The sequence below is a fragment of the Conger conger genome, chromosome 12 (genome assembly GCF_963514075.1).
Source record: "Conger conger chromosome 12, fConCon1.1, whole genome shotgun sequence".
NCBI classification, from domain to species: Eukaryota; Metazoa; Chordata; class Actinopteri; order Anguilliformes; family Congridae; genus Conger; species Conger conger.
The window spans coordinates 25,304,179-25,324,022 of NC_083771.1; the positions used below are offsets into that span (position 1 = coordinate 25,304,179).

The following is a 19,844-nucleotide window of genomic DNA, read 5'->3' on the forward strand; positions in this document are numbered from 1 at the left end:
GGGGGGGTCAGTACACAGTGGGGATGGGGGGGGGGGGGGGCGGTTGGTACACTGTGGGGATGAGGGGGGGTGGTGGATCAGTGCACTGTGGGGATGTCTTCAGTGTGATTATGAATAGAACTGATTGGCTGCTAGTGAGAACAGACCTTCAGTGTTCTAATTTCCACTACCATCTACAGTAGTAGATTCTGTATAAAGAGAAAGCAACATCATCTATAATGTTCAAGTTACACCAACTGTACATCCAAAACAATAATCCAGACAGCTGTACGGCGATAATTGAAATACAGATAACCTCTGCAGTGATGGGGTATCAGTCAACAAAAGCATTTGATTCCATGTCCACATCTCCCTCGCTGGATGCAAATTGAGCAATAAAAAGATGTTAACACACAATAGAACACTTCACACACTTCAGTCCTTGTCAGGGGTCAGCATTTGGCTCAAGCTCTGCCTTAGATTTATAGAACAGTCAAGCTTAGTAATGTTATAAAAAATACAATTAACTTATTGCTTAAGGGAAGTATTGGCATACATTAAAAGATGATGAAGTTGCTCAGGGCAGTGCACAGCATTCCACATCCACAGAACGGTGCGACACGGCACCAGCACAGATTTAAGATGTTCTCCAATATCAGCCACAGTATTCAAAGATCCCATTGTTATCCAGGAGCATGAGCACAATATCAGGATGCTTTGTTCACTAAAGCTTCAGATAAATCTGTGCTGTGACACCAAAACAAACGTCTGGTAAAAGTACTTCCTCTTTCATGGGAACCTCTTGTATTCCGTAACACCAGGGGTAACTTCAACTGAAACGCAATACGTTTAACTTTGAGTCATCCTAATCTAAAACACTCGAACATTATGAGATCAGCGGTCATGAACGGGATGAGAAACGTCATTTGTGAACTAAAGAAAACGTACACATAAATAAAACATAACACTGAAACTCTTGAAACCAGTTTGGTGTGAGTAAGGGCCCCATTACAGAAGCAGTGTGTTTTGGCCAGCTAACACCTGAACACCGTTTCCAGTCCCAATCCACTAAATATTTCTACACAATCACAAATCGTAGCATGGATATCCCTAAGCATTCCCAAAAGAATCTCCTTCTCAAAGGGAGACAAAGTAGTGAGCTAAAAGAGATCAATTTGGTCAAATAAACTGTTAGGAGAAGCCAAGGGCAGAATCCCCCCCATGAACTGTGTATCGCATCAGGCTCAACGCTCCCAAATGAGTCAGCTCACCCTGGGCACACCCTCACCACGCAGACATACAGAATCTAACGCAAGGCTTCATCAGTGACGTCTGGCTGAGGAGTGAGTGTACCAGAGCTGCTCCGCTACGCCTCCAAACACAGCCTGGAATCTATAGGCGCATGTGCACTCAACTAAACCAGATGCTTCCGTTTACTACAAATAGAAAAGGTTGAGCGATGTGTCCTTTGCGGAATCTAGATCAGCGCTTATTAGTCCCGTCGTGTTGAGGTGTCCTCATCCTGGGCTTGGCAAATGCATCGGTGAAATCTGCTTCATGGAAGCTTCCTTTAACACACGCTGAACTGCACTTTATGCTCATATTTCACACGCTGAACTGCAGTTTACGCTCATATTTCACACGCTAAACTCACTTTACACTCATATTTCACACACTGAACTGCACTTTATGCTCATATTTCACACGCTGAAATGCAGTTTACACTCCTATTTCACACGCTGAACTGCATTTTACGCTCCAATTTCTCAGGGGTTCCGTTCGTTACAGTTGCTCTCGTGGTGCTGCATAATTGGCTCGGCACTGCAAGGGAGGGACTCGGCAGGGGTTAGCAGGATCACTGCGCACAATAGCGAGACGATATGGCTTGAAGAAGGAGTGTCGTTCTGGATCGTTCATCCAGGCCACCGAGGGACGGGGTCTTTGACGGTGTATCCTCAGCTAACCTCAATAATTGGAATAGATTGGCTTCCAAATTGGGAGAAAATTGAAAAAATTAATTTATTTTTAAAATGTTAAAATATTTATCCAGGAAGTGATTAGAGCCTCCTCAGAAGTGAGGAGTAACACACTGTTTCTTACCAAAGTCACCAGGTCAGTATCGCCTTGAGCAGTGAAGCTTGAAATGAACCTCTTTGTTAAAGATACTTTCCCAGAATTCAGAGGCAGGCAGCATTTTAATGACATCAATATATAAAGGACTGAAATTGAAGTTAAACAATACAATAAACAAACAAACCCTTTCTCTGAATCTTTGGCCGTAACATTGCACTTTTCCTGATGCTCATGATCATTAAGTGAAATGAAAAATAACATATTGTAACCAAGTCAGATTTGTGTTTTCTTCCTTTACAAGGGCCAACATTATTTACAAAAGAATTATTTGCAGCACAAATGAATTCATCTACAAATTAGTGCTAGTCCAAAACCCCCCAAAAAAAAAAAACTGCAGATTAGTTCTTTGTCTTCCTTTGGGTGCTCCTGCTTGCCCCATGGTCCCTGCAGTGCATGATGGGTAAAGTGGAGGGCCCACAGTGCATGGTTGGTTTAGGGCTCTGTGCTCAAGAGTTTTCGGGTTGGGGAGGGGGTAGGTCCACCTTGCTACAGCCGCATGTCAGGATGGTGGTTCAGGAGGGGCTCACAAATATATAAACACTTAAAAAAAAAAAAAAAAAAGACTAAAATACTTGCAGTCATTGACGAGTCCGTGTCGCCCTCAATCCACAACTCACAGGGCTTTCTGCTCCGCCAGAGAGAAGTGTGTAATGTGTCACACCTGAGTGGAGGCCTGGTGTGGTGGGGGGGGGGGGGGGGAAGAGGGGTGCGGCTGGGGGAGGGTAGGTTGGGCAGTTTTCATTCTCAGTTCGTGTCTGTTTTGGGGTCTTGCTTCTCCTGTAGTAATGGAATGATGGACTCCCAAGCTGCAAGGCACTGTAAGAAAAGAGACACAAGAGAATGGTGATGTTGATCTTTATTAGACTACACTCATTTAGCTCTCACTTTTATCCAAAGTGACTTAATTGATTAGAATAAGCAGGGAGCAATGTGGGGTTAAGGGCCTTGCTCAAGGGCCCAACAGCTGTGGCTACATTGTGGCATGAACCAACCCTCCAGGTCCCAGTCATGTAACTTAGCTACTAGACTGTAGGCTGCCCCATTTGTATTTGTTCTTTAGCACACATTTTGCCTGTGAACAGCAGGTATGATGATTTTAGCCCCTCCAGGTCTCATGTACAAAAAAACAAACACAAAAAATTATCCCCAACCCATGAATATAAAAAAACATGACTATGATTAGGCAAAGAACTTGCAGTGGGCTTGTTGTGAATCCCATTGGGCTATATCGTAGGTTAGACATAATGTAGGTTGGTATTCACCGCGACCGCGATAGATGCTAACCCGGAAGTAGTCAACTGCCGCCATTTTGTTGACATACAAAAAACGCTACAAGCCTGAAGCCGTTTACTGACGTCATCTCGAGTCGAGAACAGCAAACTTAACAGGGACAGAGAAGATACCAAGAACATTATTGTCTAACTGCCGGTGTTGACCCCAAAGCCGTGGATGAATCAATACTTAGCAAAGATGAGTCTTGCATCAAACACAGCAAAATCAGAATGGCTTCAAATTACCCATAAAATGAATGTGTGTGGAGATCCTACAAAAAACTCCAAACCCTGCCTTTTCTCATTGTGTGTTGTAAACACACAGTCATGTGCTTCAAACAAGCTAAGGTACAAAGCTAACGTTAGACAAAAAACGGTAAATGGTTGGCATTTATATAAAAATCCCATAAATGATGAAGGATTAAAAATGCAAACGCTAATGTTATTTGTCAGGACAAAGGATGCAGTCATGTACATTAATTTAGCTACTTTTAGTCAATGTTACTCTTCCTGGTGGTTAGTTATTCTGGTTACTTGCTCATTCACATTTAAACAAGTTTATAAGCAAATTAGCTAGCGAGGTACTGATTGTGCAGAGAAGTTTGGCGATAGCCATCTGTCTGATTTGTTTGTGAAGTTGTCTCCGGTGGATTTTCTGGATTGCAATAATGTTAATGTAGCTAAATCTTGCATCTTGCTAACTAGTGAGCTGGTTCAATTCCATGTGATCTGAAGAATTTGCGAGGACTTGATTAATTCTTATCTTGGTGACCCTGTTGGCTTAATGTGGTTGTTGCTCCATTCATTTATAGCACAGCATACCATTTTAGCTAGCTCAATACTACAAATCTTCTTAGCTCTGAACTGGCGGTATTTCACGAAGCAGGATTGCTGCGCTGAATAAAACCTGTAACAGCTTTTTACGTCCGCGTTCCTGATTGATGGAGAGTTCAGGGTTACATTCAGTGCAGTGATCTAGCCAACTCCATCACCCCGCTTCACGAAATACCCCCTGAATGCTAGGTCAACTAATTTTTATGAAGCGTATACTGGTACAGACGATGGCATGTCAATTACGTCAATCAAATATAATTACTAAATTACTATATCAAGCACTGCTCCACAATACTGGTCCAATCAGAGCTCTAACTGTTAGGTATTCAAAACTAATAAAATAAAATAAAATAAAGAAATTCACAGCAGCTTCAGACGTTACGACACTGACTGGCTAACACTCATTTTGATTTCCTCATCTATCCGATGAAAGAAACGAGATATATTTAAATGATGTAGCTTCCACAGAGATTATTAGTGAAAGTGAAGGCAAAATGCTCTAATACAACAAGTGACAAACCAATATCCATCTAAAGCCGGAATGACAGGCTGCTACAGATGCACCACAACTTCCTGTTTCAAAACGGAGGCATTGTATTAGCACCATAAGGATTCAGATAATACTTTAGCCAACCTTAAAAAAAACTTTTTCTGTTGCTACATGTGAAATGAGACCCTACATATACATATACATACACATCTGTTGACTTACAGCTCTGACCCTTTCCTGCCAGTGACTTTACGTCTAAGGTTTTAAAATAAACCTCCAAACAGCCATCCAAGTGGAAAATATAATGTAAATAATGTTGCAATGACCTTTCTTGTACACTTTGTTCAATTTTAATGTTCATAAATGTGGTGAAAAGGATTTAAAGACAGTGAAGTGTTTAAATAGTGACTGGAATAGTGTTTCTCAGCCACTTCCTTTCTGTCTGTCAAATTAATACATTGGTGTCACATTCTTAATAATATCAGCCCACATAATCAGTCTAACACCAGCTTAGCAGCAAAGCAACCCTGTCCTGGATTCCCAGTCCTTTCCATGGATACTTCCCATTTGGCAGAAGGCCCTGGAATTTGGCAGAGCGGTGTGAGTACTTGGCATGGGAATTGTGTGTTAGGGAGTTCCAGCTCTCCTAGCCAGGTGATTCCAGGCAGCACAGAGCAGTGTACCGCCCATCAGCTAACAAGAGCTACAATAATACAACAGTTCTGAAGCAGAACTGAATTAGAAATTTTTTAAATAAATGGATCCAAAAAGGAATTTCACTGAAAACTGTTTTAACTGACTGGAACACACTTGAATAAATAAACATGTGCAAATGAAAAGGTGTGAAAATATGTCCACTTCAAACTTCATAGCAGACTATTTGATGGACATATGCTGGAGTAGGGCTGAGCACAGCCCTAACCCTGAAGCAATGTCCCTCATCCTTCGCTGGTACCACTCTTCCTCACCCTTCTCTGGTACCACACTCTTACTCACCTTCTCGTAGTAATGGATGTTCTTGTCGGCCATGCCGGTAAGCAGTTGTCTGAAGTCCTGCCTCTTGTTGTTCTGCCAGCGATCCCAGTCGGCCTTCAGGTCGGCGTTGAAGCACTCCACTCGATCCTGACACTTCTCCACGTCCGTGGGCACCTGAGACACATTCGGAGGGCCACAAATTACACACAGAATGTACATTCTGACTGAATATATTACAAAAATATTATCAGCAGAAAGTAGTGTAGCCCACGCTCCCCATGGCCGCCAGGAAGTTGGACGTGTGATATTTTGATTATTTTCTACATCTCTGTTGCTTTCAATTACCAGTACTGATTGTTACATCAGGACCGAATGTTCTGTTCAGATATTAGTGATCTCATGTCCTAAAGGGTTGAAAAGAACACATCGCTTTTGTTACACCTGATTTATGTCAGTTCTCAGTCTCTTTTCATTTTCATTTCACACTCACAGCAAGGCATGGACAATTCCCTTACATTTTTGACATGGCAACTTCAGCAGTAGCTGGCTTATAAAAGAACTTCCTAAAAAACAGGGGAGTTGCTGATGTATTTTTTTTGGCTGCAGTACAGTGTAACTGTGTGTCTCAGCGTACTTACGCCTGTCCTCTCCTCTTTCCGAAAGGCCACAGCCTCGAGCTTCGCCTCGTACTCGGCCTGAACCTGATCCCTCTTCTTCAGGACGTTCTGAGTAAAAACAGAAGCAACAGGACACAGGAACATTCACCACAGATCGGCCAAGTACGCAAAAATTACAACTTCATTAACCCTTTCAGTCCCACGCTCAACGTGAAGTGGCTCAACCCAAACCCCAAGGGGGTTAGCCTTTTGGTTGAGAACATTGAGAGTTCAGTTAGAGGCTCAAACAGTAGAATAGCAGTCATTTTGATTGGTTGAAATGGTACAGTGTCGAGAGGACTGAGAGGGTTAATGAAACGGTGGTCATCATCATTAAACATCTTGGTGTATTTTGGACAATTAAACACATTGGTCCAAACAAAATGTCAAGATGTTTGCATGTAATACATAGAGCTTTGAACTCACAAAATGAGGGCAAAGTGTCACTTTGTTAAAACAGTCAGGCCTGTCATGCTCTGTAATTCTGAGTATGCGGGAGTTAAATATTTATTTGTAGCCCAAAGTTGGATCAGAGAGGAAGTGAGCAGCCATGTTTGAGCTGCTTGCTCACGGTGAGGTCACAGCGTTTCACAAGGCCAAGTTCACAGCCTGGAACAGGCTCCACTGAAAATGACATTTATGACAGGGTAAAGAATTCCACGTGCAGCTGAATGTCTTTCCCTCCATTATGAAACCGCTCACCGCCCCCCATAAGCCCTGGCTCGGCCGAGCCTCACTGCCGGGCTGGCGCCCGCTCCACAGGCACCCAGATGGAGTGTGAAAACCTCCTGTCAAGTAGCGGGGCAGAGACTTTTTTCATTAGCGGCTCTGTGGAGAATGCTGAACAGAGCAGCGACTACGCCACCAGCGCAGCGATTACGCCAACAGACCAGCAACTACGGCAACAGAGCAGCAGAGCAGTGACTACGGCAACAGACCAGCGGCTACGCCAACAGAGCAGCAACTACGGCAACAGAGCAGCAGAGCAGTGACTACGGCAACAGACCAGCGGCTACGCCAACAGAGCAGCGACTAAGCCAACAGAGCAGCGGCTACGCCAACAGAGCAGTGGCTACATCAACAGAGCAGCGGCTACACCAACAGAGCAGTGGCTATGCCAACATAAAGAAAGGCATGGAGTGGTGGCTATGCCAACAGAGCCTCCATAGAGAAAGGCATGGAGTGGTGGCTATGCTAACAGAGCCTCCATAGAGAAAGGCATGGAGTGGTAGCTATGCTAACAGAGCCTCCATAGAGAAAGGCATGGAGTGGTAGCTATGCCAACAGAGCCTCCATAGAGAAAGGCATGGAGTGGTAGCTATGCTAACAGAGCCTCCATAGAGAAAGGCATGGAGTGGTAGCTATGCTAACAGAGCCTCCATAGAGAAAGGCATGGAGTGGTAGCTGTGCCAACAGAGCAGGGGCTATGCTAACAGACTCACAAAGTCTTAGTTTAACAGTTTGGAGACAATCCTCAGTAAATTAATTGAAATGAAATGAACAGGGGAATAGGAACTGAATCACTACCACAGCAACTGCGCAACTGTGCCATTTCAAAACTGACAGAGCAAACTCACCCATTTCAGCACTTACAGAGCAAACTCACCCATTTCAGCACTTACAGAGCAAACTCAATCAGAGAATGCAAGACCAAGGCGCAAATCTGCAAGGCTTGGCAATAAAAATGCGAACAGAGCGAGAATCCATCCGCACTGGAAGGCAGCTTACTGCTGAAAAAACTCCAGGAAATGTGGGGAGATGTCAGAAAAGACGTGCTCCAAATTCACTTTCAGCTGCACAATACAAGCTGTCAAAGTGACAGCAGTCTTCACAGGAGGATGCTGGGAGTCTGTAAAACCAAACACCCTTTCACTCAGGTCCCTCAAGATTACATTAAATTATGTTTGTTTTATCCAAAGCAATATCCAATAACAGCATAATAAAGGTTGTTGGAACAACTCCAGAACACAGGTCAAATACCATTTTCATAAAGTATCGGTTATCATAGCCATGAGAATCAAGTCGAGTATGAGCAACGGCCAAGACAATAAAGTGCAGCAAATGATACAATAGAAGTGCAGATACAAGTGTAACGAGAAAGTGCTATGCAAAAACACAGGTGCAACATGAACATGCTAGATAAAGATACAAGATGTTTCAACACAATCAAAAATAAGAAACCTCACAAGGACTGACCCTGCAGAATGAATCCAGGAGTACAGCATTTAAAACTGTATTAATGGAACATTAGAGAGAGAAGTCTAGCGAGGGAGTGGTGGCGAGTACCTTCATGGACTCGATGAGGAGCACAATGGGATCGTGCTCTGGATTAGAGAGAAGGCTAGCGAGAGAGTGGTGGTGAGTACCTTCATGGACTCGATGTAGAGCACGTATTCGCGTAGCACAGGCAGGAAGTCCTCGCTCATGTCCTCGGTGAGTTCCTCCAGGGCAGTGGAGCAGTTGGACACGCACCCCGACACGCCGTCCAGTGGCTCCTGAAGCTCTCCCTCAGAGGAGGCCCAGCCAGAATACACTGGCCCATAGTCCCGCAGCTCGACCAGGTACTCTGCACAGGGGGGGGGGGGGGGGGGGGGGGAGACAGAGGGACATGATGTCACTGCTCTGCCCAATGCACCAATGCTCTACCATTAAACACTAATTGTGTCTATTAATGGCAAATGGTAAATGGCGGGCATTTATATAGCACCTTTACCCAAAGCTTGTCATTCACCCATTCACTCATTCATTCACACACCAATGGTGATTGGCTGCCATGCAATGCACCAACCAGCTCATCAGGAGCATTTAGGAGTCAGGTGTCTTGTGTCTTGTGGTCACTGTGACACACCAAGGGCGGAATTTAACCTTGAACCGGGAAGCCTCTGACTACCAGACGACAGCTCTTACCGCCTGAGCCAATGTCGCCGACCTAAAGCCTAAAGGACGGTAGATCTCCAAAAACAGGGTTTGGCAGCCCTGCACTAAACACAACGCAGACTCACCCGACTGCTCTTTGATGATGCGCTGTGCAATCCGGTCGATAGTGCCGAGTTTCTGCGTGAACACATCCAGGTACTCCCCCATAGCAGCGAACTCCTGAGGCCGTGCCCGCAGCTTGTACCCTCCGGTCACGTACTTCACCGACTCGCCCATTTTGGTCAGCAGGGCCAGGCCTTGCCTCTTATACGCATTCAGATCCTGAGGGCAGAGATCAGCGGTTACAATCCAAGCAACTGCTGCGATTCTGCTCAGAAACACAACGATGAAAAAACCAGGGCTTCACAGGAGCTACAGCCATCTTTAAACAAGTTTGAAAGCTGTGGACTGGGTTACAATGAAAACAGATGTTTAGTAATAACATTATTAGTAATAACATGTATATGACAATTTATGACAGCTATAAGACACCTTATAGTAAATATTAACATTCTGTCAGTTCCGTTCCTACAGAAACATCCAGTAGGAACAATAAATCATACAAATACACCAGTGGTACAGAATACATCACACAGCAGCTTAGAACAGGCTTACTTATAGGCTTACTCTAGCCATGTAGCTTCGAGCCGCCGCACTCACCTTTGCCGACAGAAAGACGTTTAAGTGGTCGTTAAATGACAGAACAGGGTGGTCTGCGACCCGCTTCAGAAATTTGTCCAAGGCCTTCCTTCTGGTCTCCACAAATTCTTCCGAAAACCTGTCCACTACGCCCTTCATCACAAACTTCTCTGGGAGGGGCTGTGGTAAAAAGCAGAGACTCTTCAAAACTTCAAAAATGTACCAACCCTCGACTCAAAGTGTGGAGGAGAGACATGTAAATTACATTTTGGATGTAGGTGGGAGGGGGGCACTACCTACAGGAATGAGATGTGTGGGTTGACTCTCTTCTAGTTTGATACGTAGCCAATCAAAGTCCTGGTATCTCCGGCGCACAGAGTACTCTGGTAGGTCGAACTCGGTCCTGGAGGTCTGATGGTCAGAGAGAGGCAAGACGAGAGAGGTCAGACGGCTTAGGGTACCAACATCAGTCTGCAATCAAGCAGCCCCCAAACTTCCATACGGTCAATTAGGAGTTTCAGCCCAAACTTCCATAAGGTAAATTAGGAGTTGTACGGGTCACGGCATCTCATTTCTGTGTTCATGTCACTCTGAGGGCCATTTGCCTCAGTTCTCACAGCAGGCTTTTTCCGCTAATGGGGAGTGCAACAGCAGCCTGTGCAGAGGACTCAGATTAATAGTTCACCAGGCTATTAACTCTCCCACAACACACTCCGGCCCTCTGAAAATCAGAGCAGAGACCATTAACCGGCAGATCAGGGTGGTGGGTAATAGACCAGTTCATTTTAACCATTTAAACTGTCAGCAAAAAGCACAGCCACTTTGTTGGAACACAATGCTTTACCTGCCGTAATAGCAGTACTATAGCGCAATACATTCTAGAAAATGTTTGTATGTTACTCTAGACTATACAACAAGTTATTTGGAAAAAAACAGGAATTGGTCCCGCAAACAATATTTACCCAACATCTTGCGAATTAGAGTGGTGTCTGCAGCTGCCCTAACCATGATTTATCAGGCTGACGGGCAGGTTACCAGGATACAGTTTATGAGCTCAAAGTGCTCACAGTACTCTGCTCACTGCCGTCCAGCCTCAGGTTCTGTGAACACTGACCTGTGGATCTGCGAGTCAACAAGACAAAAACTGACTGCAGTCTTACAGCAGGAAATCACTTATGACTGAAAGAGGGCTTGGAGGTTCGCCCAGGCTCAAATCAGAGAAACACGCGGACTCATCAGCAGCAACCCGCAGTGATCCCAAAAAGTGAGTGCAGAGATTCCTCTCCAGTCTTCTCAGGCAGCTGTACTGCTTCCTAAAGGAGAGACAGGCGGGGCGAGCCACTGCAGCGGACTCCTCTCTCACTGAAAGTGCATTAATTTATCTTTTCTTCCTTTTTAAGGTAGCAGGCTGGATACATTTACTAGTCATGCGTAACTTCACATTTATCTTCAAGTCTTCAAAAATATTGGGGGTGTGTCAGGTGGAGCACCCTGCCCAGACACCGTATCCCAGCATACGGATACTCTCCTGTCTGGTACTGCCTAGGGCCTGCGGCTCGGCAGGGGAACGCATTCAGCCCAGCATCATACAGGCAGGAGGGGCTAAGAGAGCAAGACAGTCATCATGCACATCTTCTGCTGGTCAGGAGCTCGCAGTCCGCATCAGCACACAGATCCAATCGGCCAGTCCAAATATGGGGGTGCTATAAACAGTGGAAACCACTGGAGAGATGCAATCACAGCTAAAATCAAAAAGTGTGGGGATGAGTAGGCTTGGGCCCCAAGTTCTGATGGAGCTTCCCGCATCACCTTTACATGACATCCTGCCTGAGGCTCCACCCCCTACCTTTGTGCTGACTCTGTACGTGATGTAGGTCTCCATGGTGGAGACGTGTTTTTTGGGGTCGTCGACAGTGACGAACAGGTCGCGCGTTTCTCCATCCAGGTCATCGTCCAGCTGCAGCCGGTTCAGCAGAGAGGAGGAGGACGCAGGGCTGGAGGTGTCCACGGGCGTGCCGTTGGGCAGACTCAGGTCCTAACAAAGAAACCGGCCAATTAAGACCAGAATTTACACTGCGCACAAGCACCAACTGGACCATGAGCACCAACTGGACCACAAGCATCTCAACCGGGACCAGCGAGGAGACCCACAATGTTGATTTAACGCTGCTTTCACGTGGATCATGGTAAACAGCAAAAGCAGATGTTGTATACTGCATGAGAGCATAACACAAAAATTTTGTTAAGATGGCAAAGAATGCAGTTGATGCCAATGGCACAAGCGGCTGAAGTTAAAATTGATTTAATGTTTAACCATTATATATCAACGGAATTCCAACCCAGATGTGACAAGACAATACAACACAACACAACATAACATAACAAAGACATGGAAAACAAGAAATTTTGTCCCATCTTCGATAAAAAAGGATAGCAAGCACAAGCGTCCTTTTTCTATCCATGCTGAAAATTCTATCGTAGGCCAAAAACCGAGCAACGTCACCATGGCAAAGTGTATTTAATTTGCCATCCTGTTCTTAACTGAACATACTGATGTAACAATCAAATAGAGTTCAGGATTTACCTGAGCCCTTTACCTGTGTAAGGGCAACTATTTCAAAACAATTACAAAAATCTTACCACAACAATTTCCTCAGAACTGTGTATGTATGCAAAAGTATAAATGTTGCACTAGAAACAAGATCAATATCTATAATAATAGCTATAATAGATGTTTCCACATCCCATCACTTTCAATGTGTTGTTCCATTCTTCAGGAAAGCCTGCCAGTGCCTCTTTGAATTACTCATGTTGCTTCAGAGAATGCTATAAATACTCTACCATAAAGGAGCACATTGTACAACACTTACAGTCCCCTCTAAAAGTTTTAGAACAGTAAGGTCAATTGCTTTGTTATTGCTATACACTGAAGACAATTTAGTTTCAGATCAGAATTTCAGCTTGTATTTTCATACAGACAAGTTAAACAACTTATAACATATCACCTTTCGTACAGACCAATTTTTAGGTGAGCAAAAGTATTGGAACATGTGACTAACAGGTGTTTCTGGTTGCCCAGATGTGTCCTGTTAGATGAATTGGTTAGCCCTCCTATTATGTTTGGGGTCAATGTAACCCAATTCAGTGTTAGGCATCTCTTAAAAACCAGTTAACCTTTTTTCCTTCTTGATAATGTTTGATTTTTATTTTTCTGTTTTGGTTGGATTAAATGATAAATATGCAATATACATAATGCATCCTGGACATCCTGGACCAAGTTTGCATGCATTGTATTTCATTTGACTACTTCTGTAAAATATCATAAAATATACAACCAATTTTATTTTTATCTCTGATTTCTATGTGGATGATTCTGGTAGCACTTTCCCATACAGGTGCCAAACTTCCACTTCCTGTACCTCATGTGATTTTTCATATTTAAGGATAAAAGGGAGACATTAAGAAGGTGACACACAAAGTGTCAATCTTTCTTTTGCAATAATTTTGTGTTGAAACTGTTGGGGTAAATTTGACCCAAAACATAAAAGCAGTCATAAACTCTTAACAAAATAGGAAGCTTAAACTATATAGTGCTAAATGTCTACTCATGGTTTTAGCCTTGGGTTTTGCCTGTGAAGACTGCATTTGTGTTCGAAAAGATAAACAACCAAAGCTGTCTTTGGGAGAAAAGCAAGCCATTTTGAAGCTTTGAAAATAGGAGAAATCAACCAGAGCCATTGCACAAGTATAGGGGATGGCTTGTACAACAACTTGGAATGTCCTGAAAAAGAAAAACTACTTGTGTAGTGTAGTGAGCAACAGACATCAAACAGGTTGACCATGGAAAACTACAGTAGTTGATGACATAAACATTGTGAGAGCTGTGAAGAAACCCCCCAAACCATCTGTCAGCGACATCACAAACAATTTCCACAGGGCAGGGGTGAACCTCGCAATCAACAGTCACCAGACCTCAACCCAATTGTGCAAGCATTTCACCTCCTGAAATTTCTCCTTTGCCAATTTCCATTTGTGCCCTCTCATTCTAACTAAACTAATAGCGCCTTCATCCAAAGCGCTGTACAATTGATGCTTCTCATTCACCCATTCATACACACACCCACACACCGACGGCGATTGGCTGCTATGCAAGGCGCTGACCAGCTCGTCAGGAGCATTTGGGGGTTAGGTGTCCTGCTCAGGGACACTTCGACACAGCCCGGGCGGGGGATCGAACCGGCAACCCTCCAACTGCCAGACGACTGCTCTTACTGCCTAGTCGCCATGCCGCCCCATATAGTGAACTTCGTTAATCTCTTTAATGAATTTAAAAGCCTCAATCAAATCTTCCCTAAGTCTCCTTTTACTAAGCTTACAGAGATTAAGCCTCTTAAGTCTATCCTCATAGCTCTTATCTTTTATACATGGAATCAATCTGGTTGCCCTTCTCTGAACCTTTTCCAGCACCTCTATATCTTTCTCTGTGATCTAACAGTATAACTTATAGTAAAACTTTCTAAGTTGGCTAACACATCTAGGTGTAAATACCAGGAAATAAAAGCTGAAATTCTGAACCCTTGTCTCATGTTCATGCTTTTCTCTCAACCCCAAATGTATTCAGTGCATTGCAAAAACAATGGCCTTGCTGTTCCAATACTTTTGGGGGGGACTGCTTGTCCAGCAGAGAAACAACCTCTCATAATGACTAAGGACCAAAAGATCTGACTGAAATTAGCAAAGCAAAGATTCAAATCATATTCCAAGGGGTTATTTAGAATGTCTGGCTCTAAATGACTTTGACTGCTGCTTCTACTCTTAGTCAGAATGGCAGGCTGAATACAGCGGACAATCCATTTAGAACAGGAAGAGAGAGCCATTATCCAGTGTGAGTACTGTAATATCAATCAGCTTGCGGTGGTTTGATAAGGACAGCTAGGAGCGATCATGTCCCCTGAACAGATTCTAAGACATGATGATCCCCAAGAGATGATCACAATCCATCTATTCAGAGGGGACACAGCAAAGCAGCACAAGCCAAAGAGAATTATCCTTCAGTCTTCTGACAGGACAAGCCACAGAGAATTATCCTTCAGTCTTCTGCTGTCGGACCACAGCACGGGAGCAGCCCCTCTTGGGTTAAACCCCACTCACAGAGACAAAAAAACCACAAAACTAATCGGTGCACAAATCTGAGTTGACGCAAAATACATTTTAAATTAAAAAAATAATGCTTTACAGCCAGAAATGCATGGCCATTTCTCTTTCATACACATGTGAGATAGATGTCACTCAAAATACTCCTTTCCATTCACTACAGTAAAAATAAGTTGCTCCTAAATATCTCCAATTCTTACATGTAATATGCAATAAACTTCTTTAAAATCAAAGGTCCAATATTATATTACATCAAATCCAGGTATGACACTTCCCGTGAATAAAAGCTTGTCCCTTTAATATCTTGTACCCAGTGTTGCCAGATTGGGCAGCTATCCACAAGACATTTGTACAATTGCTAATTGTGCTAGGTCCAGCATGAACAGAGATGTCCCACAGTTGTCTGAGATCCATTGTAAACTACATTATATCCCCAAAATATTTGGAAGCACCGAACTGGCCACATAAATATTTAAAACGGTGAGGAAATGGGAATATAAATCTGGAGGGAAATAAAGACAGAAAGCAGCTGAGGTCTCCAAGGAAGCAATCAAAACAGCAGTAGTTATTTTAAACAAGGTACAATATTCCATCTATCCATCCATTATCTTAACCCGCTTATCCTGAACAGGGTCGCAGGGGGGCTGGAGCCTATCCAAGCATACATTGGGCGAAAGGCAGGAATACACCCTGGGCAGGTCTCCAGTCCATCGCAGAGCAGGTACAATATCTTTTATCCATATTAAGTTAGCCTTGGCAAACATTCACTGACCAGTTTTTTCTGTCAGGGAAAATTTCAGAGCAAACACATTTTCATTCATACATCTGTTTGACTGAACCACAAACTTTATAGAAAGACCTCATTTTGTGTAAATGTATGTGCTTCACAGACACAGACACAGACACAGACACACAACACCTGTCATTGGTGTGACTGATTTCCTCGCAGCAGATATTCCTCTGGACCAACATGTGGGCTTCTACTGCCTCCCACACAGCTGGGATCCAGGCTGCAATCAGCCAGCCCAAACTAATCACACCCGTCTTTGAAGGAATGTTTAAAGTTAGCACAGCAAATTCCTCCTTTGAGACATATTCAAAAAAGGTCTGTGATTTAATCAAGAATAAAGCTCTGGACAAATTACAGTGATCCGGTTATTCACACATACAGAACTGCGAGTGATCTGACAACAAATACAGAGTAGGACTAGCCGGTACCATCAACAATTTCACTATGAATACTCAGGATAGCTTACTGAAAGAGCATAATTAAGAGTTTGTTGCATGCTATGAAAAAAGATTTTCAGCTACAAAAGGAAAATACTTGTGTGCAGAATGGGGACACATTATCACTTGGCTGGGCTTATAAATAACCAAATCAAAGCCTTTGATTGTATATCATTATCACTGAACGGTTAGGTGCCTTTGGATATCTGAAGGGATGATTACACTAAACAGTTCCCCTGACCCTCTGGGTCCAAACTACTGGTTCTACGCTTACCCATGGGAGCTGTTCAAATGTGCAAGTATTTGTGCAAGAGTTTCCTTGAGAAGTTGCATGCAGAATAATAACTGATCCCCAGTCATGGAGGAATTTAAAATGTTTGTGTTAACAGCAAACATAAACAAACATAAAACAAAATAGGACCCGGGACTAAAGACAAAAAATATAGCACCAACAGAACTGACAAGCCAAAACAAAAACACAGCATGTAAACCGTATTGAAACAAACTAGAACAACAGCAAGAACATCAACATTACACAGTAACAAGCATAAATAATAACCATAGCTAGATAATTAAAAGCATATGACATAACAAAATGGTAACAACATATGGACAGCAGTTGTACAAGGAAACGTGGACACAGAGAGCATTTTCATTATGAGGTGAAGAAATTAGATAATTAATTAGATAATTCACCTGAAATCTATAATGGTAAAGTGGGTTATACAGTATGTCTTTCAGAAAACAATATGGCGGTCAACATGGAGAATTTTGAGGAACCCCTATTAGACATTATAGACACAATATCATTACATTTTTCCTGAGCCAACTGACACCACACCATGAGCAGCAATATGCTACGCTTCCATAAGACTAAATATTTATATTTAGAATACAATTAGATCTTTAGATAAGAGAATAACAGTAGACGTATATTGTGGTGCAATTTGGAGAATATATTTTTGATTTAGTTTAATTTGAATTGCATGGACATTTTCTTAGCCATATTCAGATTAAGAACATTCCTAACGTTAAAATTCACACTATAATGCAAGGGGCAGTTAGCTAGCTACAACAGGCTGAAGCTAGCACTAAGTATTGGTAAGTGTACAGTCAATATTCAGAGAAAGGGGTACACCTTCCATCGTTGAAGAGGAAGATAAAGCTGAGAAATGTTTAAGAACATTAACTACACGATCTTGCCATCAATCGAATAGTTTGCTAGCGCCGATAAGTAACGCTCGCTATCAAAACTAATCTAAGTTACCGGGGGTTAGCCAATTTTAAGTGGAAAACTCGCCTAGTCCAAAGGATCTGATTTTTTTGTTTCGTATGTTTATGCCAAATGCTCATTGTTACCAGGCGAAAGGTATCTACCTAGCTATCTATTTGAATTATGTTAGAATGGTGACCCAATAGCCATAGCAATAAATAAGAATAAAAACGGCGTTCAATACCTCGCTAACGGTAACTAGCTAACAGACTGCAGACAGTTATCGTAAAAATTAACCTTAATTACTGTATGGAATAGCTAACTTTGCTCGTTAGTCAACTTGGCAGCCGGGTACCAGTATCGGACGTTAGCAAGCTATCGAAATTGATATGCGTCGTGAGCTATGGCTAGGTGTCAATATTGACGATAGCAAACTAAATATCGTGCCAATTTTCGCTGGCTAACATCTCATTGGTATATGTATTGTGCAAGCTATGTGAATCAAACTATCAAATGTAGTCATTTTACGTTTGGCAACACAATTATTTAACGTGAATGACCTCGATTGATAAAATATCGCCATGTAGCAAGGCAGATTTCCAACAGAATTCTAACGCAAGTTAACGTTACCTTCTCCCCAATGCTGCTGATAGTGTTTCCCAAATCGGGGCTGGGTGTGAGAGCGGAGTCCTCAGCAGAAAGAGGGTGGCTAATATCTTGAATGGATTTCTGCCCGGATGATGGTAGCGATTTAGGGGTGCCAGCACTCATTGTGCAAGCGACAGGAAAACGCTCTCAGATTCTCCGCAAATATTCAGATCTTCGCTAGTAAATGGTTTGCTGTCGTCCACAACCCTTGGTACAAGCAGCAAAACTACCCTGCGGACAGTCAGCTGACTTGCTTTGCGCAGTTCCGGAAGTACAATATGAAGACAAGAAACAGCGAGGTTTTCACGTGGGCTTTCCCAAAGATAGAGGTGAAGCTATCAAGATACACAAGTTATAAATAAAGTGAACGCAGAACAGTGTCCGAAAATGTTAGTCAGATACTAGTCTGTCCGGAGGCTAATGGACGAGCACCGAGACGGGGAAATCTGATCATATATTACTATATACCTGAATATGAACGCAAGAATTAAGGGAAACGTTGGATTTGAGAGCAAGGTCGAAAGTAAGCAAGTATTTCCGTGACCGTCTAGATACTTTTAAACGACTTTTTGAAACATAGGCTGTGTAGTTTTTTTGAAAAGGTTCATATGCTAATATATGTCGACGGAGCCTACTGTATATAAACCATACTTTGGTATATATACAGTTCTTTAGGTTGGAGAAAGCCCAAATTTCATTCAAACGAGAAAGATTTTCTCTGCAATAATAGTTCCTCCAAGATCTTTTGTTTTCCATAGGCACAGTTCTGTAGGGTTCTTTGACGTCATATTGTCACGTGACCTGTATGAATTTTTTTTGTTTTGTTTACAAACTAACACCGGGACTTGAAACACAGTAACCAAAATCTTACACTCGTGTAACAAACCCCTGTATCATTTCTGCAAAAATATAAGCACATGCTCTGATTCCACTCAGATCTCAATTCTAAATCATACCTTTTGCAAAGCTTTACACACAATTCTCTACTTCAATTCTCATAAATGAAATGTCTTGCGTTTGCATGGAAAGCACTACAATTCAAAATTCTGAACACAAATGACCAATTGCCCACATTACCCCCTCACCAGTTTAGACATTAGTCACATACATTTTCAATTAGCAATCTGGACTTACACATTAATAAAAGGGCTACAGCTATGTATGCTCTCCTGTATTGGTGAACAATGGATGCCAACGCTGCAGTGAGAGTAAGAAGTGGAGGAGTAGGAGGTCTATGACACCATGCCAGCCTTGGCCCCTACAATACTGCTCATCTGATCACCTTTTGGCCACCCTCCGCAACATCATGATTCCGCCAGCACAGATGGATTGGCTATGCATGTTATCATCTGGGACAATGTTAGTTTCCACCTGGCTGCTCTGGTCCACAACTGGTTCCTTGCCCACCCCAGATTTTCCAACTAATCTAACTGAAGAACTTTTCTTTGCATGGTGATGGAAAATGTATGATCGGAGTGCACACACAGATCTATAGGCAATGGAGGAGGCATCAGAATCAGAATTCACTTTATTCGCCATGTAGTTTTTACATACAAGGAATTTGCTGTGGTATGTGGGTGCATGCAGACAACATAAAGAATACAAAAAATAGAAACATAGATATCAAAATGAGGTGGAATGTAATGTAGAATATAAATCAAAAATAAATATAAACATGAATACAACATGATGCTGAAGCGGGGTGTGAG

General features: G+C 42.9%; 1 protein-coding gene across 1 annotated transcript; it reads right to left on the reverse strand.

Annotated features, from left to right (window-relative positions):
• Positions 1-1,979: 1,979 nt before the first annotated feature.
• snx30 (sorting nexin family member 30) lies at positions 1,980-18,432 on the reverse strand. Its single transcript, XM_061263062.1, has 9 exons — positions 18,118-18,432; positions 11,740-11,928; positions 10,194-10,304; positions 9,915-10,073; positions 9,341-9,536; positions 8,705-8,904; positions 6,321-6,407; positions 5,704-5,856; positions 1,980-2,928 (listed from the first exon to the last, which is right to left on the reverse strand). The coding sequence occupies exons 1-9, from the start codon at positions 18,256-18,258 to the stop codon at positions 2,857-2,859; spliced, it is 1,308 nt and encodes a 435-aa protein (XP_061119046.1). The 5' UTR covers positions 18,259-18,432; the 3' UTR covers positions 1,980-2,856.
• Positions 18,433-19,844: the final 1,412 nt, after the last annotated feature.

Coding starts and splice junctions, on each gene's coding strand:
- snx30 (XM_061263062.1), bottom strand. CDS start 18,258: ATGAGTGCTGGCACCCCTAAATCGCTACCATCATCCGGGCAGAAATCC. Junction 10,074..10,193: donor AACCCACACATCTCATTCCT/GTAGGTAGTGCC, acceptor TTTTTACCACAG/CCCCTCCCAGAGAAGTTTGT. Junction 9,537..9,914: donor ACGTCTTTCTGTCGGCAAAG/GTGAGTGCGGCG, acceptor CTCTGCCCTCAG/GATCTGAATGCGTATAAGAG.